At 53.6% G+C, this 21169-nt stretch overlaps 1 protein-coding gene across 12 annotated transcripts in view; it reads right to left on the minus strand.

Moving 5' to 3' along the window:
- Positions 1–21169, minus strand: part of SLC37A1 (solute carrier family 37 member 1) — a 77457-nt gene that overhangs the window by 47222 nt on the left and 9066 nt on the right. For 6 of the 12 annotated variants that reach the window (XM_042954599.1, XM_042954600.1, XM_042954598.1 and 3 more), the window contains exon 4: positions 2984–3065. In XM_042954599.1, the coding sequence (XP_042810533.1) occupies positions 2984–3065 (82 nt within the window). Of the gene's footprint in view, positions 1–2983; positions 3066–12340; positions 12574–16038; positions 16117–16775; positions 16862–21169 lie in introns of those variants that run through there. The other 6 variants (XM_042954607.1, XM_042954603.1, XM_042954604.1 and 3 more) reach the window with 3 other exon arrangements.

Here is a 21169-nt window from a genome sequence, read left to right on the forward strand (position 1 = left end):
AGAGAGCCCACTTCATTCTTGTAGCCGAGTAGCCAGCTGCGCTCATGCCTTTTGCTAAATGAGCTACACTTTTCCCAGCACCTCCGTCGACCACGCCACGTTTCTATTCTCTTCTACTGACCTCTTGGTCTACTCTCAGGCGTACCATGAAAACTTGATCATGGTGGCTTAATGTTTCCTTGGTCATTAATTCTTGCACATTTTTCCACATGTATTCTAGGGAGACTTTGTTCAGTTAAAAAGACACTGTGGCAGGGCACCTGGGTGGCTCAGTCGGTTAAGCATCCGACTTTGGATCTGGGCTCAGGTCATGTCAGTTTGTGGGATTGAGCCCCACGTTGGGCTCTGCACCGACAGTGTGGAACCTGCTTGGGATTCTCTCTCTTCCTCTCTCTCTCCCCCTCTTTTGATCGTGCTTTCTCTCTCTCTCTCTCTGTCTCTCTCTCAAAATAGATAAATGAACTTAAAAAAACGCTGCTGTGTTCTAATGAAGCCCGCACACCGGGACACTGGCCACTCCACCCACGGCATGCACCGTGGCGAGCTTTCCCGGCGGTCTTGTCAGCTGCTGAGCGTTTCACACCTTCCTTCCTACAGGCCCTGTGTGTGCAGGGAGGGCCGGATGCCCACACTCAAACCAGTGGGTGTCCCCATTCCCGCGGGGCACAGGACTCCCTGCAGCTCCCCAGAGAAGCCCCCTGCCCTCAGGGACGCTCGGGCCCACGGGGGCGGCGCGTTGGGGAGAAAGAGCCCCCAGCGGCACCCAGTGCCTGGAGCGGGCCCTGCCAGTGCCCAGCCTCGAGGCCTGAGGCCGGGCTGGGACAGGATGTGGGAAGGGGGAGGGCTGTGCCCCCGGCTCTCCGTCACTGTCATCTTTGCTTACTTCTTGCTCCACTAAAATCAGAGACAAATGAAATGTCTCAATGGTGATTAAAGGTGAGTCCAAACAGAGTAGCCTAAATCTGACATGACATATGTCTGTCACTCTACAGATGTCCTTAAAGAATGAGAACCGTTCTACCTGGTGATCAATTCCAGGTAAGCGAATATATTTTAATTTTGTGTTGCTTATAATGTGTTGGGAAATACGGGCTGCAGAGAATTCAAACTATTCCTCGTGTCACCAGAATCATCCCTACTTCTCGTCTTATACAGAAGGGGCCCAAGCACGTGAGCGCTTTGTCAGGTGTTATAAAGCTTAAGTCGCTGCAGGTAGTGGGACAACCTTATCCACCTGAGAAGAAGAAACCTCAGCTCAGCCCATCGCAGGCGCTAAGCCTGAAAATCCGTGTGTGAAAGAAAAGCCGGGTATGAGGCCGCGGACGTACTCAGGTACTCCACACCCTGCGGGCCCGCGGCACAGAGGCCGAGAGCAGAGACCCTGCGGAATTTGCTGGAGCTGCGCCACCCTGCACGAGGGGACTGGGCTCCCGAGCCCCCCGGCCTGCCGCGAGGACTGTCAAACGATGAACAGGGCACCCTGCCCTGCCACGGGGCTCAGCAGGCGTCCTGACGGATGCAATACTCACATAGGAGTTGACGGGACACCGCCTCAGCAGTAAGCCCCAAGCTCCCGGCGGGGCAGCTGGGAGGGTGCCCCGCAGCAATGCTACATCCCTTCCTGGCTGAGCAGGACCCTTGTGATAGCGCATCGAATCCAAGTGTCCTGTCCCGCCACGGAGGTCCTGTGGCGGCCGGCGCCCCCTCCTGTGTCCTCGCACGGAGCCTCGGCCCCCTAGGCGGGGCTTGCCGGTGAGAGCCCACCCTCCCTGCTCTAGGCGTTTGCCCCCCACCCGAGGTCAATGCTGAACCCCCAGCAGCTCCTTCAGCCCCACGGCGCTCACCGGGACCCCTCCAATGGCCTCTTCCATTCTTAGAACTTGCCTTTCCTTGAGCCGTATGTGCGCTTCCCTAACAAGGAAGACAAGGAGTGAGTGGAAGCATTGAAACGTAGTGGCGGGTCCTTGGTATGATTTTAGAGTCCCTGGTTGGGGGCATCACATCCCACCATCTCTTGTCCCCCCGCAGTCATTCAAACTTGGTGTATCAAAAACTCCAGTGACGTGAAGGGTACGGAAGATTCCTGCTAACTGGGGGTCAAGGACGAACTATAGGATCCTTTGAGTAGACGGATGCTGTTTAACTAACACCCACTGGGCGTTACTGGAGAGCAGGGGACACAAAACTGTCCACAGAACGATGGCCGCGTTCGGCATTCCCTGTCCCGCTGGCCTGAAGGCCTCTGGGCGGGAAGGGAGGAAGCGTGGCTACAAAGGTCAGAATCACCGTGCCCGATCTGCGTCCCTGCCCAGGACCAGAGGGTGAGGGGGCAGGCAATCGAGTTCTGACTAAGCGATCTTTGGCAACAAACAATTTCCTGTTCCTTCTACAACCAAGAGTCAAAAGCCTTGACAGTCTATAGGCAAAAATGATGTCGTTCCTGTGAGGGTAAGAAAATTAACTCGCTCCTTCCCCGGTTTAAACTGGCTATTACGTAGGACTGTCTACTCGAATCTTCTCTTCTTGAAGTCTAGTTAAGTGCCCTGCTGAGCGTCACCTGGTGCTCACCCCTCACTCAAACAGAAGCTCGTGGCTCTAAGAATAGCGGGGCCACCACGGCCAGGCTTAGGATCGGAGCACAGTGACGGGAGAAGCACCTTGGGGAACGATTTCAGATTAGATGTGTCTGGAGGGAAAAATTCATGCAGGACAGAATAAATACTTAACGAAGCTTTAGAAATCTGCAACCGTCGACTAATGCGGCACCTCTGAAGTTACAAACCCTAAAAACACTTCGAAGACGTTCATTTCAGAAAAGGGAAACCAAGGAGGATAACTTGCTCCTAAACCGTCTGTTTCCTCCACTTGTCTCACCACCACCCCCCACCCCCTCCCTCGCTCCCAAACCCGTTCCTAAAGTAACAAGTTCCTTACAGAAATCATAGGCAGGACACGAAACGGGGTGCTTTTTATGATTTCTTACCTTCACTATGCTGATAGGCTTTCGGGATAAGTGGAAACTGGCATACAGCAAAAATGTCAAAACAAAAATGAAGGCTCTGTACCTGAAACACAGAACAGAGGTGGGGGGTGACGTAAAACGATAGAAGATGCGTTAAGAGTACACGTGTTTCCCTTGCCTCCGGAGACATAGCTAGAAAATGAAGTTACTGCCTGTGCTCTCTTCCGGGATTTTGATGGTTCGGGTCTCGTATTTAGTTTTGAGTTTCTTTTCGTGTCTGGCGTAAGAAAGCGGTCCGGTTCCATTCTTCTGCATGTCACTGTCCAGTTTTCCCAGCACCACTGGTCGAAGACACCGTCTTTTCCCGTTGCGTATTCTTGCCTCCTTTGTTGAAGATTAATTGACCACACGTTACGATCGTGGCTTTATTTCTGGGTTTTCTACTCTGTTCTACTGACCTATGTGTCTATTGTTGTGCTGGTACCACACTACTTTGATTACTGCAGCTCTGTAGTATCTCTTGAAATCTGGGATTATGACGCCTCCAGTTTTTTCAAGAGTGCTTTGGTTATTCGGGGTCTTTTGCGGTTCCATACACATTTTAGGGGTGCTTGCTCTAGGGCTGAGAAAAGTCCTCTTGGTATCTGATAGGGTTTGCGTGGAGTCTATAGATTGCTTTGGGTAGTACAGACGTTTTAACAATGTTTGTTTTTCCCGTGCATGAGCATGGAATGGCTTTCCATTTCTTTGCACCATTTTGACTTTCTTTGTCAATGTTTCATAGTTTTCAGGATACAGGTGTTTCACCTCTTTGGTTAAGTTTATTCCTCAACATTTTGTTGGTTTTGGTACAACTGTAAACAGAGTTGTTTTCTCAATTTCACTTTCTGCTCCTTCATTATTAGTGTATGGAAATGCACCAGGGGCACCCGGGTGGTTCAGCCGGTTAAGTGTCAATTCTTGATTTTGGTTCAGGTTGTGATCCCAGGGTCATGGGACCGAGCGCCACGTTGGGCTCTGCGCTGGGTGTGGAGCTTCCCTGGGATTCTCTCTCTCTCCCCCTCTGCTCTGCCCCCTCCCCACCTCACGCTCTTTCTCTCTCAAACTAAAAATAAATAAAATGCTCTAATTATGCTAAAAAAAAAAAGAGAGAGAAATGCAACAGTTTTCTGTAAATTGATTTTGTATCCTATGACCTTACTGAGTTCATTTATCAGCTCTAGTAGATTTTTGGTGGAGTCTTTCGGGTTTTCTATATCATCTATCACGTCACTGTAAATAGCGAGAGTTTTGTTTCTTCCTTACCAACCTGGATGCCTTTTATTTCCTTTTGTTGTTGGGTTACTGAAGGTACGGCTTCCGGTACTATGTTGAAAAACAGTGGTGAGAGCAGACATCCCTGTCTTGTTCGTGACCTTGGGGGAAAAGCTCTGTGTTTCCCTACTGAGTATGAGGTTCGCTGTGGGTTTTTCATATATGGTCTTTATGATGTTGAGGTACGTTCCCTTTAGACCTACTCTGTTGAGGGTTTTTATCATGAACGGATGTTATACTTTGTCAAATGCTTTTTGAAAGCATTTTGACATGCTTTGAAATGATCTTATGGTTTTTCTACTTCCTCTTATTGATGTAAGGTATCGTGCTGATTGTTTTGCGAACACTGAACTACACTGGCATCCCAGGAATAAATCCCCTTGATCACGGCGTATGATTTTTTTGATTTATTGTTGGATTTGGTTTGATGATATTTTGTTAAGGACTTTCACATCTATATTCATGAGAGATACTGGCCTGAGGAGATAAAAATCCTTAAAGAGAGGGGTGCCTGGGTGGCTCAGTCAGTTAAGTGTCCGACTTTGGCTCAGGTCATGATCTCACGGTGTGTGCACTTGAGCCCTGTGTTGGGCTCTTATTGGCAGTGTGGAGCCTACTTGGGATTCTAGCTCTCTCCTCTCTCTCTGCCCCTACTCCAGTCCTGTTTTCTCTCTCTCAAAATAAATAAACTTAAAAAAATCCCTGAAGAGAGCATAGGCAGTGATTGCTCTAACATCGGTTATAGCAACATCTTTCTAGATGTGTCTCCCAAGGCAAAAGAAATAAAAGCAAAAATAAACTACTGGGACTACATCAAAATAAAAAGCTTCTGCACAGTAAAGGAAACAATCAAGAAAACGAAAAGGCAACCTACCGAATGGGAGAAGATATTTGCAAATGACATATCTGATAAAGGGTTAGTAGCCAAATATATGAAGAACTGTTACAACTCAACACCCCAAAAATGAATAACCCAATTTAAAAATGGGCAGAAGACATGAACCGACACTTCTCCGAAGAAGGCACCCAGATGGCCAACAGACACATGAAAAGAGGCTCAGCATCACTCACCATCAGGAAAATGCAAACCAAAACTACCCTGTGATATCCCTTCACACCTGTCAGAATGGCTACAATCAACAACACGAGAAACAACAGGTGTTGGTGAGAATGCGGAGAAAGGGGAACCCGGGTGCACTGTTGGTGGGAATGCAAACTGGTGCAGCCACTCTAGGGAACAGTATGGCGGTTCCTTCCGAGGTTAAAAATAGAACTACCCTATGACCCAGGAATCACAATACTGAGTATTTACCTCCCAAATACAAAAACACGAATTCGGGGGAATATGTGCGCCCCTATGTTTACAGCAGCATCATCTACAGTAGCCAAATTATGGAAACAGCCCAAGTGTCCACCAACTGACGAATGGATAAGGTAGATGTGGTAGACATATACACTGGAATATTACTCAACCATAAAAAAGTGAAATCTTGCCACTCGCTTGCAGGGACATGAGCGGAACTAGAGAGTATAACGTTAAGTGAAATAAGTCAGTCAGAGAAAGACAAATATTATACGGTTTCACTCACACGTGGAATTTAAGAAACCAAACAAATGAATAAAGGAAAAGAAGAGAGAGAGTCAAACCAAGGAACAGACTCTTAACTATAGAGACTGATAGTCACCAGAGGGGAGGTGGGTGGGGGCAAGCGTGAGTAGGTGATGGAGACTAAGGAGGGCACTTATCAGGATGAAAATAAGTAAGTAAATAAATAAATACATACATACATACTAAAACACTGTAACTGTATTGTATTTTAATGTACTTAATGTGTTTTAATTTTGTAATGTTTTTATTTTATTTTTTGAAAGAGAGGGACAGAGCACGAGCAGAGAAGGGGCAGAGAGAGAGGGAGACATAGAATCTGAAGCAGGCTCAGGCTCCGAGCTGTCAGCACAGAGCCCAATGCGGGGCTCAGACTCACAAACCGCGAGATCATTAGCTGAGCTGAGTCGGACGCTTAACCAACTGAGCCACCCGGGCGCCCCTGTACTGGATGCATTTTAAATTGTCTTATGCTGTATATTGTTCATTCAGTCCTATATCATTATTAATCCTGTATGCAGGATGCCCATAATATTACATTTAAAAAATCTGCCACTTTTGTCCAAACCAAAGCTATTCAAATATTCGTTAAAAAAAAATGACTACAAAGAGAAATCTGAGATGCGGAATATGAACAGAGTCCATAAAGTAGACAGAAAGAAACCGTCATCTAGTCTGTAACAGAATTGACTGCAAATTTCTTGTAAGCCTACTATCCTGGGTGTTTCAGATCCTGTTTATTTTTTACTTTTTTGTTTCTGTGCAACTTGGTAGAAGGACACAAGAAAGGCAGGAATATAAATATCTCAGGCACCTCCACGAGAAAGTCAGCGATGCAGACGTGCGACAATCAAGGTCGAAGACGTGGGAAACCCTGGCCTAAAGCCTTGCTGCTCTTCTCGGCTTATACGGAAAGCAAACCGAGAGTAAGACTGAAATGAATCTGAATCAGAGACTCAAGAAAAGATAATTGTGTAAGAAGATAAGTTTTTCCAGCTTTAGAGTTTGAACCACTTTCCACAAAAGTATTTCTCAGAGAGGGAGACAGGTGAGCAGGAAGAGTATTCGGCAAGAGATGAGAGCAGGGGCCTCTACCTGCTCTCAGGTAGAGGCAGGCCCCTCGTTTCGGGAGGCGCAGCCCCAAACCCTGAAGAACCTGCCTGTTTCTGGTCTGAAAAGGCCAGTGAGTTTCCAAAAGAGTGTCCACTCTGGCGGGTAGTGACCTCCGGTGGAGGCATGGGTGACAGAAGGGGGTGAGTCGGGGCTCCACCTCCACAGGGACCCCGACCTGCCCCCACCTGGGCACGGGGCTCCCTTCTCCAGTCTCCACAAGGAGTATGAACACCGGTCTAGGACTGAGTCGGCTCCAGCACCTGCCGGACCAGAGTCTGAGAGAAGAATCTGGAGCCTTCGAGGATGCTATATAACACCGGTTCGCGAGTGTGTTATCAGCCAGGAGAAATCCGAATTCCATCGTCATTCCGCTCAGGAATTTGACAGAGTGGCTTTTGGGCTCACGCTCTCTACTCTCCACCCAGACATAAACGGAATATTCTACTTACAAATACTTGATTTTTATTAGATACATTAACATGTTTATTAAATAGAGTCAAAAAACCCAGACATAAAGAGCTCCTCGGTTCGTCCAGATAACATCTGAAGAGCCCGGGGGCCCTACCCTACCCTGCATTCCTGGATGGTGCAGTCCGTCCAGGTTATTGGGACTTAGTGGACAACCCGGGCCTCCACCCTCCACCTCGAGGCTGCCGTCCTCCCTCCCTGGGCCTCCAACTTCACTCCCCGGGCCGCTGCCTCCTTCCCTAACTGGCAGTTCTACAGTGGGCACTCACCAGCACAGGGCCTGGTGGGTGAAGGTCATTCCCCTGACTGCCCCTCGCTGGGGGATGCCCCCTGAGTACAGGGGCCGCAGAGGGGAGCTGTACGTGCTTCCAGACCAATCTGAATTTTTCGTGATGCATCAGCGTCTTTGGGGAGGGGACGTGCTGAGAGGCCGGCAGGATTCTCTGAGAGAAGCTGTCCCGAAGTCAGGGCGAAGGGTGAACATACACGGCGAACTGGAGTTTTCTTGGAGATGGAAACTGTGTCTCCCAAAAAGGAAAGCCGTATCTTTGATTCAGCCAGTGTCAGGGCCGACGGTCCTTCCTCCCTCTCTTTCCTCCTCTTGTTTACGTGGGACTTGGGGAGGGGGAAGAGCCCGTAGCAGAGGTCGACTTTTCCCCTTCCAGAAGGCCTGGCCACAGCAGCCATGTCACTACGCCTGTCCTGGAGAGGGAGCAGACGCTCGACTTCCTCGGGGTTACCCGGGGTTACGGGACCCAAGCCCTACGCGGCCCTCCTGATTCCTTTTCCCACTTTGTAGTTCTACCCTCCTTTTTCTGTCTTTATCGTTTACGAAACAAGATTGTGGATGCTTATTTGTTCTATTATCCACTTTGTACTGGGTTGAATAATGTCTCCCCCCCACCAGCCCTCCCTCCTCCCAATTCAAGTCCATCCAGAAACCTCAGAATGGGACCTTATTTGGAAACAGAGTCCTGGGGCTGTAATTAGTTGAGGTCATACTTAGCTCATGTGCGACCTCAAATCAAATGAGATCCTAAATCCAATGACTGCTATCTTTATAAAAGGCCGTGTGAAGACACAGGGACAGGCAGGGCAGAGGGCCACGTGACCGCAGAGGCACAGCCAAGCCAAGGACTGCCAGCAACCACAGAAGCCAGGAGAGGCAGGAGGGGGCCTTCCCTGCACCCTGCGGACCAGCCGACACCTGGATCTCTGACTTCCAGCCTCCAGGACGGTGGGAGGAAATTTCTGCTGTCAGGAGCCCTACAGTTTGGGGTCCTTTGTTACAGCAGCCTTGGGAAACGGACACCATCCCATGCTTTTATTTTTGTGTTGTGTTACACACAGGCTTGTGGACACTAAACAGGAACCCTCACAAATGAGCTGCCTGACACTTTCATTCCTGGCTGTTCCGCCTGCCTTTTGTAGGGACGTCTGACGGTGGCCTCGTCCGCGTCTATCGGTACCACAAGAACAGCGTGCGGGTTCACAGCACGTCTCTAGCAAACACAGAGCACATGTCGGCAGCGACAGCCCAGGACAGCTGTGCACTTCCAGAGTGTGCTCGGACGTGTTCTTGAATATCGCAGGTGTCCCCAGACAGATAGCAGCCTGCTTCCACCTGGGAGATTCGGGGCAGAGTATCCGTTTCCTCCTCTGAGTGTTACCGCTCTGAGTTATATGCAGCTAATGATGCATACTTTAGACGAGGGTAACGGAGCAATACGATTTGGCACAGACACCAGTCCACAGGCTTCATCTGGAAACGATGAAACCGCGCACGGCCGTGATGGGAGTCCTTTTCAGAGCATCCTAAAGCAGAGGCAGGATGTCGGTGTGGTGTTAGCAGTGGCCACTTGGCTAAGGGGCTGTCTGCCCCTGTCTGTCCCTCAGGGGAAGCCGCACCTTTTCTAAGCAATAAACGGAGGAACCGTGGGGACATACGTGGAGACCACACGGCCGCCCTGTCCCTCCAACCTCCTCAACAATGTGCGCACGGAAGCTTCAGGCTTGAAGCAGTGATCCTGACGGTCACGGGACGGCGGTGTGCCATCGCAGGCCCGGCTGCTCTACTTAGCGGCTGGCACTCCACTTGGAGAGGGGCTTCCTTTCTCCCGTCTGTGCATTCACTCACTTACGGCAGTGCGCACTCATTAGATTCTTAGTGTATCCAATGGGCTATAATCCGTTCCTAGTATCATTTGTTTTCATTTTTTTTTTCTGGAGAGAGAACTTGGGCACGTGCACATGAGCAGGGGAGAGGGGTGGGGGGAGGGAGAGAGAGAGAGAGAGAGAGAGAGACTGATTGATCCTTAAGCAGGCTCCATGCTGATGGACTGTGGACTAGCTGCAGTTCAAGAGTACTTCTGCCCGAGGTTCACTCTACTCAAGACCCTCAAGACTGAATGTCCCCGGGGCTCCGGGGGCGCTCAGGCGGGTGAGCGTTCGACTTCGGCTCAGGTCACGATCTCATGGTCAGTGGGCTCGAGCCCCGTGTCGGACTCTGTGCCGACAGCTCGGGAGCCTGGAACCTGGTCCGGATTCTGTGTCTCCCTCTCTCTCTGCCCCTCCCCCGCTCATGCTCTCTGTCTCTCAAAACTAAACATTAAAAAAAAAAAATTAAAAAAAAAAAAAGACTGAACGTCCCAGGAGAGACCAATAGCCCATCCTGGGTCCTACCCTGCCTCCCGGGGGACACGGGCTGTGTGAGAACTGCCACAGGAACAGAGCCTCAAGGGCCTCCACTGGCCACCATAACGGACCCAAAAGCATGAGACTTACCCACCTGCTGAGACAGGGAAACTAAAGGGACCCCATAAAAAACTGCTCTTTTCTGTCTTTTTCCTGTTTCTAGTTTTTTGCTAAGGCCTACACCCCTGCCTTACACACCTGTTACAGAACAGGTAACATATGTCCTCCTTGTCAAGGTCAAGGAGTTAATGACTTCTTTGGTGTCTTCTTCGAGCACAAGAGATGACATCTAAGGAGTGACTGGGTGGGTCCTCATCAACGGCATGAATGTTTTCCCAAGACTATGGACTCACCAAGACCCCTGGCCCCAGGGCATCAGTGACTGGTGGACGACACCTAAGCACTCGTCTCGGTCTTTGTTCCTGGATTTTGAGAAGACACAGGCACTAGACCACCATCAATAAAAACCCCAGGCCCCAAGCAAACAGGAGACTCCCTCTTCTTTCCTCTCCGAGTCTCCCAAGTGCTCTGTCTGTATCCACACTCTCTCCGTATCTTTAATAAACTCTGTTTATTACTTCCTCTCGGCTCACGTTTCATTTCTATCCTGTGTGAAACCCAGAGCCCTTCTTGGCTGGTCCTGTGGGCCCCCCTCTGGGTCCAGGGACCCAGCCGGCCTGCGTCACTCCCACAACTGCACATGAAGGAGGGAAGTCAGGTCCCCGAAGGACATCAAGGTGCTGTTAGGAAGGGCAATGCATGCTGGGAGAAAAACATAAAGCCCTTCGGAGGAATCTTAAAGCCAGCTCTCTCGTTTTACAGGGAAGGAAGCTGGGTCCAGAAAGGTTCAATAACTTTTGAAGGTCAAAGAGCAAGTCTGAGGCAGAGATGGAAGTGATACTCTATACCCTTGCTACCCCAAGTGCTGTCTACGGACTCCGCATCCCCTGGGAGACGCAGATTCTCTGGCCCCACTCCAGACCTCCCAAGTCAGCAACGCATTTTAACAAGTTCTCGGGGTGATTTACACGTGCGCTAAAGTGTGAGAAGCTCTGTTCTACCCCTGCCTCAACCTGAAAAAAGAAAAAGAATTTGTGACATTCAGGGGTTCTTCCAAGTTCTTTGTGATATCCTTGTAATTTTCCTCTAGGAGTTTAAACATTGTACCAAAAGAGAGTTACAAAACAGACAAAGAAACGGAAGAGAAGCACCCAGGAGATGAAAGGTAAGTGTGTAAAGGCTTGTGGCCGGGTTACTGGTAGACATGAAGTGAGCTGACGCGGGAACCACTCTGGAAAGGAGGCAAATGTCTGTGGCCACACCGGAGACCCCGTGGGTGCCCACCAACCAGCAGGGGCCTGAGAAGCAGGGAACAGTGTGATGCCACCAGTGGGCTGTCGTGGCAGAGAAGAAGGGTCCAGAATACACCACTATGGCATAAGAACTATTTTGAATAGAAGGCATTTGAGTTCCCGAAATCTCTTCCCCGCCCGAAAGCACAGCCACCTAGGACAACTCAAGTGTCCTTCTGCATACATATGTGATCCCATACATATGTGATCATATTTGTCTTTTGTGGTTTAATTCGCATGCCCCCAAAGAAAGAACCTAAGAGGGTATGGGCAATCTTGTTTCTTCCCAATAGAGATCAGCAGGGAAGAGAAGCCTTTGAGAGGGCGGGCCGGACAATGCAGAGCCTGACTCTAGGCTGCCCTCACCCTCTTCTTCCTCCAAGGAGCCTGGGGTTCCTGAACCCACCATGAGAAGGACATGCCAGGAGAGGCTGCTCTCAGAACAGAAAGTGGTGTTCGGGTCTGCATCTAACTTTTTCTCCCAGCAAGTTCTGCCCCAGCTAAGCCACTCGCTGAGTTTGGAGTTAATGTACTTATTTCACCCGCAGCCCTCTTGTTTTTCTTTCACTCCTGCCGGGAGCCAGTGGCCATTTTTCTGTGCAGACTGCGGTCATTACAGAAACTACTGAAGACCGTGAAGGGGTCTGAACACCGTCACCACCAGAAGCGAAGATGGAAGACGGTTTGGCAACAATCCTGCTCACAGTCTGCACCACTGACAGGCCACTCAAAGGTCGCAGGGAGGCCGGTCGCCCACGGGACTTCCTAACGCCACCGGCCGTGCGGTGTCCCCGGCACAGGGCAGCGGGCCTGGCTGGTGCCAGCACTCACCACTGGTCCCGGGAGAAGGAGATGATGAAGTGGATGCCGGCAGGGAGGGGAGCCATTTACGCCGCTCTGACCACGGAGCTCCGGTCACAAGGCAGGATGCTTCCTCAACAGGCTCCTGACCCCGGCTCCAAGGATTTCCCTCTGGCCGCTGCGGCTCACGCGGACTGGAAAGCGCGTCGAGGCGTCCTGCTGGTTCTCGCCGGCCCTCTTCCGTCCAGCAGAGGCTCGGCTCTCTACAAGGAGGACGAGGAATGGAAAAGTCGGCTGTCGTGACCGGCGCACGCCGGTGGGGTCCCCGGCTGAAGGAACACCCTGGACGGCTGCCGGCCAGCCCACGGCAAAGCTGGACGTCCAGCACGACGGGGAACTCCCGCCGTGAGCGCTGCAAGGCGGCCACAGAGTGTCCGCCCTCGGGGACGGCTTGTTCAAAGATCACAGGAATGAGTTTCACCTGATGTTCTGATGAAGCCTCAGGTGACCCAGGGCTCGCCTCCACGTGGGAGACGCGTACAGATCAACCCCTTGGCTCTTAACCACGGTGCTCCTCAGAGCTAGTATTAGCCTTGTGCCCGGTGGCTACGCCACGTGCTCAATTACCAGGGCACGCCAGGACCCCGGACACGCTCGATTCCGCCCACCGCGGACCAGGCCACGTCTGGGCCGCGCTAACAGAGAGGAACGCAGGCCTAGACAAGAGGGCAGATCAGCAAACCGATCGCTGAACTGTGGCCGCGCGGCTCAATGGAAACACACCGAATGCCACGGGAAGGAACTCGACTGCGTATCTGCCTCTCCGTTCCTCATCTCCTGTGGTCACCTCAGAGACCCCCAGCACCCCAGGGAGATCTGTCCCCTGTCCCAAAGCCAACCTCATGACTTGTGTTATTTCCCAGTCTCTCCGCTATGCTTGGCAACAAGGAGTCTTTTGGACCAACGCGTTAAATAACACGGTACCCGGTGCATTGTAGGACCCTGGCCAAAAATTCTCCGGCTTATATACTTTTTCAAAGAAAGCTACTTTGAGTAAACATCAATCTCAATCTAAAGCAGCTGAAATCTATTTAACGTCTTCAAGCAACTTCCTCGGGATAACAAACAAGCAAAGCAAATAGGAGAGTCGGAGCACTAAGCTCCTAAGTGCCTGGGCGTCTCCTCCTCTTTCATTCCAGCCCTCCCTTCTTCCTCCGCACACCTTCTTCAAGGATCTCCCTGCATGACGGTAGAGAAAAATTCAAAATCCTTGCTGAGTTTTCATCCCAGAAGCCCCGACCCTGAACCCTCCACCCAGGGAGGCAGTGCAGAGGTGAGTCTGCTCCAGCCAGAACTGTGCCGTAACTTCCGCCAGCCTGCTGCACCACCCCTCCCAACCCCGCCACCCCGCCTTGGGCTGGGTGACCCTGGGCACACTGCTTAAACTGTCTGCTCCCTTGAGGTCCCTGCCTAAAAGATAGGGATGATGGCACCTACATTTTAGGGTTGTTATGAAGAGGACAGGAGATTGCCCGTGGAAAACCCTTCACACAGGGCCTGGTGTGGAAGATGCTTGGTAAATAGCAGCTAGTGTTCTTGTGAATACGGATGAGGGAGGCCCAGGACTGCCGGGGACGGCCCCGCTCCCATGACCGAGGTTTAGAACTTCGCACGCAGCAAGGGCTCAAGAGATGTGTGAAATGAGTCTCCACCAATGCTTCAAAAATGTTTTTGCTCAAAATCTAGATTTACAAAATATTTTACTAAAATTCTGCTCAAAATGAGTGGGCCCCTGCTTGAGCCTAAATCTATTTTGAGAAACAATCTTGTGACAATGACCTCGTAGTGAACGATTTGATTTTAACTTCACAGTGCCTGAAAATGGATGGTCAGAGTCCAATTTCTTCCTCTGTCCAAACACTGCTTCTCTAGGCACGGCTTATCTAGGAATATTCTATTGTCACCTGAATCAATCAATCAACCGACCAATCTCAATTCTGGTAAAACCTGTAATTTCAAAAAAAAAATTAGGGGCGCCTGGGTGGCTCCGTCGGTTAAGCGGCCGACTTCGGCTCAGGTCATGATCTCACGGTCTGTGAGTTCGAGCCCCGCGTCGGGCTCTGTGCTGACAGCTCAGAGCCTGGACCCTGTTTCAGATTCTGTGTCTCCCTCTCTCTCTCTGCCCCTCCCCTGTTCATGCTCTGTCTCTCTCTGTCTCAAAAATAAATAAACGTTAAAAAAAATTAAAAAAAAAAATTAAAAAATCCAAAAGGCACTGGAAAACAGCAGGGGAAGAAAACGTCAATCTCTTTTTAAAACAACAGCGGATTTTCCCCCTGTACAGTGGGTGAAAGCCAAGGGCTGTAATTCTCATAGCAAGTGCAGTTAAGCTGCATAAAGGTAGTGATTTTACACGCGCGATGTTAAGAGCTCAACTTAATGAGGCTCCTTCCTCCAGAGCCCGGGCGGTGCCCACTGAGAAGCATTCCACGGAGAGCCGGCCGAGCCCTCTGAGGTTCACGGCGAGGACTCCTGTAACCACCGTGAGGCACGGCGTTCCCTTCTATGGAGGACGGCAGGGACAGATGGCTCGCCTGGGCTGGACACTGGGCAAATTCAGGTCCAGATCCTCTCAGCCCCGTCCTCCCTCCCACCTCGCTTCCTCCAGGCTGTCCTGTCCCCTCCAGAGAGCACAGAAGAACGAGGCAAAGCACCTGCTTGACATCCTGTGTTTGGCATGCAGCCCAATCGCGTAAAAAGGAGACAGACTTTTCCCCCCAGTCGTTCTCTCCAGGCGCCCCCGGAACTCAACATTCGGGAGAGAAGTCAGAATGTCCAGTGTCATTCTATCACCAAAGACAGCAACTTTAGGACCCCCCACCAACTCTGTTAAAATCTGCCACAGGCACGTTTTCACACCCACCTTCTGGAAGAGCCCAACCCAGCCAGCTAGGAGAGGAGTGACCCGAGGGAGACCTGCGTTCCCCAGGGCGGCCTCAGACCCTCCACTGGTGGCCCGGCAGTGGCTCCGTGCGCTCTTCCAAGCAAAAATAAGGAGACTGAAAGGAGGTAATGGCAAGAGTAAGGCGGAAAGGGTCTTTCCAGAACTGAGTGCTGCTGTAAACGATCTACACAACCCTGAGCACATTTTAAATGACCTACTTAAAGACAAAGTTTTAAAAGTGGGCCTTATTTTAAGACAAACATGGATGGGAAGTGCATGCCCCTCCCCCCAAAAAGTTTTTCTTTTTTCTTGAAAGAGAGAGAGAGAGAGAGAGAAGGAGGAGGAGGGGAGGAGAGAGAACGAATACAGCTTCCTTCCCAGAGAAAATAATTTCTGCGGTTGGTACTTTAAAGGCTCTATTCCATATTAAAGATTAATGACAATGGCCACTGTGTGTTTCCCGGGGTTTAAACACAAAAAGGACTCCTCTACCTGTACCACTGTCCTTGCCTCCCCCCGCAGACAGAACATCAAAGGTGTGCACAAAACAGAAGCTGCAGATGCCGGTTCAAGACTACATGGTGAGACACTGAAGGTCTGGAGCCTTGACCCACAAGGACACCAGCGAAGGGGCCTGGGAGGAAATCTAACACAGTCACCAACTCAAACAACTTGACAGGATTTCAGATCCGAGGCAGGCAGCACGTTCCCGGCAGCGAGCTCAGGGAAGCCGGAGGAGAGGCAGGCGTTACAATTCATTCCCCTTTTAGAAAGAAATTCCGACCTGGGGGCCGAGGGCTGGGGCTTTCCAGGGTCCTCCGTTCAAATGCAAATCCGGGCGGTGCGCCCCGGTCGCCGGGTCACCGGGTCACCGGGATGGGCCGCGTGGCCGCTGGGGCGGGGAGGGCCGGAAGGTGGGAGAAAGAGGAAAAAAGAGCCCGATGGGTGGTGGTCGGCAGGTGGGGGACGTCCCGGCGCTCCCCTCTCGATCCACAAGGTCGCTGTCACTCGCGTCGGCCGGGAGGCTCACGAGCCCGGGAACCAGCCGCGCCGCACGCAAACCGCCCAGAGGCCCAGGGCGCCGGCGCCCCGAACCTCCGGGACGGCTGTTCCTCCGGCTCCTCCCCGGCGGCCGGTCCCGGGGGAGGCGGACTCGGCGGCACGCCCACGTCCCCGGCGCGCGGCGGACAATGCGCGGGGCTCCTCCCGCGGCGGCCCCGGTCCCCCAATGCCAGCGCGGCCGGGGCGGGGTGGGGAGGGGGGCCCGCAGGACCGCTCGGCCCGCCCCTGCCCCCACTTGCCCGGGGTCCCCGCGCCGCTCGGGTCCCTCCGGACGCACGGAAGGAGTCGAGACTCCCGGGCCCAGGCCAAAGCCAAGCACAAAGGCCGGCGGGGCGGGGGGGCAGCCGGCGCGCCGGGACCGGCCCCGCCGCGGCAGGTGCCGCGCCGCCGCCAAGCCCGAGGACGCCCACCCCGCGCCGCTCTCCCCGCCCAGCCCCTAGCCCTGTCCCCGTGCCTCACCTGCGCCGCAGCCCGACCCGGCCGCCGCGGGCGCTTCCTGCTCGCGACTTCCTGGGGCGGCGCGCGGAGGCCCCGCCGGCCCCGCCGCCCGTTTCACTTTCCTGCGGGCCGTGGGGCGCCGGGGCCCGGGCGGCGGCGGGCGGCGCGGCCCTCCCTCTCCGGCTCATCCCCCTCCTCCGATCCTCCCCTCCCTCCCCCCCTCTATCCACGCCTCAGCTCCCGCCCCGGGGCGCGTCCAGGGTCCCAAACAGCCCCGGGGGCGCCCCCACGCGAGCGGCGCTGCCGGCCCGCCGGCTGCTGGGGCCCCCAGGCCATCCCCCCGGGCGGTATTTCGGCGGCCGTCCTGTGTCCTTGCACCTGCCGGCGGGCTCCCGGGCATTCATTGGCTTGTTCTCCACTGACCAACGGGGGGGGGGGGGTGGCTTGTTCTCCACTGACCAACGGGGGGGGTGGCTTGTTCTCCACTGACCAACGGGGAGCCCCCCCCCCCCCGGGGGCCCTTAGTCCTCAAGGCAGGTCTTGCCGACCAGCAGCAAAGAGACAAAGCGACGCGTCCCGCGGGAAGGCCCAGCGCTAAAAAGGGCGTGCCTTGGGCTACTGGCCTTTATTCCTATCGTCCCTTCTCAAGGGTCAGAATCAGGAAAGTAGCATCGTATTAAGTGAAAGTGGGAGCCTTCTTTTATCACGTCTGGATGCGCATGACCTACGGCAGCTCACAGGGTTAGACGGACAAGCCCAGCCTGGCTCCAGTCACCTGCACCCGTTGCACTTGCTTGTGTCTTCACACATGGTCCCTGTCCCCCCCCCCACCCCCCCACAACAATTGTCCTCTGCATCCCGCTCTCACTTTTGGCCCCCAACTGACCTTGGGCAGCCGCCAGAGGGCCCCATGATGCTCCTACAGCACCCACAGAGCACCCTCTGTAGGCACAGAGCATCCAAGCCCAGCTCCCAGAGGAGCACCTCCCAGGAAGAGCAAAGTGCAGCAGAAAACACATCTTGCAGATGAAATTCCAGGAAGTGGCTGCCCCCAGCTAAAACTAAAAACAATGCTTAGGGCTAAAACAATCCAGGGCCTCCCTGTGAAAACCTTGAGGTCTGTAGGGACAGCGCCCACACCGACCTGCCCTGCCCCGCCCAACATCTCCCTCGGGCCAGCACCCTCCTCCCCTGCCAGGCTCGCGGTTTCCCCTGGGGCCCCGTTCTGTTTCTAGAACACTGTTACCCTTTTCTGTTGGCTGAGTTGACTCGTGTCCAATGCACCGCTTACTTGGCTTCTGCAAAGTTTCTCCATGCAGAAAGGAAACCTGAGGGCTGCAGGTGGCCCCGGGGTTCGGCCACAGGACACCTGCTGGGGATGGCCGCAGGCCCCTCAACGTCTCTCTGCCTTTGGCAGGGTCTCTGCCAGTCCCTTCTCCCTTTCCTGACTCTCCATTCTGAGTGATCCCCAAACCCGCCCAGTGTGGCCCCCAGCTCGTCCTAGCTCACCCCTCCTCTGGTACTCCTGCAGGGTCTGCTCAGGGCTCCTTGTCTGTCACTGAACATGTGCATTAGCTGTCCCCTCCCCCCACTTCTAGGCTCTCCCTCAGGCACCCACTCTCCCAGCTGCACCAAATCGCCCTCCTGAAGCAGCTGGGATCCTGTCATTCCCAACGAAAACCCTTCACGACGCCCCTTGGCCCGCAGGAACACGACCTGGTCCTTTAGTAGCGGGACAACAGGCCTGACCCGCGCTTACAGCTTCCTGCCCAAGCTTTGTCGCTTCCAAGAGGCGCGCTTTCTCCCACACAAGGCCGTTTCTGCCTTGCCCTCTGACCTCAGCCGGTCCCGGTGGGCTCAAACTCTGCGAGCCGGATCCACTCTCCGTCTTCCTAGTCCGCGCTGCGTTTCCTGGGGGCAGTAGAAACCAGTTTATCCCGACTTATCACCAGGAACTGGTCCCAGTTATTTCTAAATCTACCTCCTGGCCCCCGGGCTGGGGTTGGAGAGATTCTCAGGGTCCAGCCCTGACTCAGAAGACACCGGTCTCTGTTTGCCAGCTGCGTGAAGGAAGGCGGTGCCAAGGGATGGCGTCTCCTGACGGTTTTCACAACACCTCCTCTCAGAGAAAGTGGTATTTGTATGGCACACAGAAAGACCGGAGGGAGCCGGGCGGTCTTCATGGTGTTTGCTGAGAGTGTCAGTCTTTTAATTTTAGAAATGATGACAATATTTATCTTTTATAAAATATTAATCGGGTATGCGATCATAAGAAACACCTAAAAATGGATTAGGGGAGATAATAAATTTGCGTCAGACTCCCCAAATAAGACAGGTCACACTTTGAAATGAAGACCTGTGATTGCTTCACGATGAGAACGCACCAGGCTTGACGGTGAAGACGCCGCACGCAGGTTCAGGACGGAGGGCGCAGCTCGCACGTCACCACTGAGACGCTTTCTTTGTGCGACCAGATAATTTTAAAGCCATTTGTTGCCATCACAGATCTTACAACAGTTGAAATTGTAAAGAATCTAACAGCTCTTCCTTTCCTTTCATTGACACGTCATGTGGAAATTTCTTAGAACAGAACGAATTCCAATCCAGTTGAACTTCTCATATCCAGCATTTCCAAATCGTGACCAGGTGCGCCAGGCCACAGGCGGTGTGCCCTCGGGGGGGCCACTGACACAGCCGAGGGCCAGGGCTCCACACGGACGAGCCCAGGGTGGCCAGACTTGGGGCTGGTCAGCCGAACACACCTCGCCCGGCCGGGGGGGGGGGGCGGCCTCTGCTTTAACCCCAAACTTCCATGCTTGCTGTCAATGTTTTGATGCTATTTCGGTGAAAGAGCCACAGACCAAACGAGGGGCAAGCTCTTTCTTATCCAACAGATGCTTACTGCTTGCCTAGAGCGGCCAGCCCTGTGCCAGGCGCTGAGGCCTCCAAGTCAGCAAGGGGCCTTGACTCTGAAAAGTTCATAGAGCAAGAGGCCGGGTGCACTCCAAAGCAAATCGACGTGAGCGTGAGGAAGGGGCATTTCTTAGGGCCGCCGTGACCAAGTACCTCAAACTGGGTAGCTTCGAACGGCAGAAGTTTATGGTCTCCCAGCTCTGGAGGCCGGAAGTCTAAGATCAAGGCTGTGCTCCCTCTGGAGCCTCCAGGGAAGAATGTGCTTCGGGCCTTTCTCTTAGCTTCCGGGGTTGCTGGCAACCCTCGGGGTTTCTCAGCTTGCGGACGCCAGGCTCCAAGCTACCGGTCGTCGCGCCGCGTCTCCGTGTCTCCCCTCTTATGAGGACACCAGTCGTTGGATTTCGGGTGCACCCCGCTCCAACATGACCTCATCTTAACTATTTACATCTGCAGCCTCATTTCCAAGTCAGGTCACGTTCTGAGGCTCCGGGAAGGACAAGGATGTGTGCGGCAGGGGGCAGAGCCTGGTACGGGGGGCGTTCCATAAGCTCGAGCAGGGCACAGGGTGTAGGGAAACTAATGGGGGAACGCATCCTTAGGCTAGCAACATCAGGAAGCTGCTAGCACGGCAGGCGGAGCTGAGGCTGTGGCCAGAGGTGCTCGGCGGGAGGGGGCTGGGGCTTGGGAGCGGGGAGGACTGCTGTCTGGCGGTGGCCTGGCAGGGACCGAGCAGGGAGTGAACAGTCCTCTCCCTCAAGTCCTACTCTCCCACTGACCCAAGCCAAGAGGCAGGTAGAGGCGATGGGGCCCCACTGCCACAGCACGGCTCTGGGAGGCAGAGACAGACGTGATGCTCAGAGAGCACCCGGCTAGGGAACATGTCACACAGATAACCAGCGATCACAGCACTGTTACACGTGATAACAGGGGACATACAGGGTGCAAGAGAGCCGCTCCTGTGGCTGTCCGGGCCCGAGATATGGCTGCTGGGGAGCACGGGTTGGAGAAAGATCTACGAGACCAGAGGAAGGAGGCAACGGAGAGATAGGAGCCAGGGCTGGCCCCCACATGCCTGACTTGGGCAGCTAAGTGAGTGGCGGAGTCGTTAGGGAGGCATGGATGCAGGACACAGACTTGGGGGCAGGTGGGAGAGGCACATATTGGTACTTGTTGAGCATTTGGCCCAGGGGACCCGTCAGTGCAGATGCTGACCGGGGCTGGATGTGTGGCTTTAGAGTCTCTGGAAGAACCCTAGGCTGGTGGGGGCGGCTGGGTGTGGACAGCAATGCACAGCAGGGGAGAAGCTCGCCCAGGCAGGAGGCTAAGACGGAACCCAGGGAGGCCAACATTTAGGGGCCGGACAGAGAGGAGAAGCTGGAAGCCGCGGACACAGTGGTGGGAGAGGCCGGCAGGCGGTGACGTCCAAGGGCCCGAGGAAGGCAGTTTCCAGAAGGGGAGGGAGAAGGCCAGATGCAGCACAGGAGTCAGGGTTTACAGGCTTG

The sequence above is a fragment of the Panthera leo genome, chromosome C2, assembly GCF_018350215.1.
Source record: "Panthera leo isolate Ple1 chromosome C2, P.leo_Ple1_pat1.1, whole genome shotgun sequence".
In the NCBI taxonomy this organism is placed as follows: domain Eukaryota; kingdom Metazoa; phylum Chordata; class Mammalia; order Carnivora; family Felidae; genus Panthera; species Panthera leo.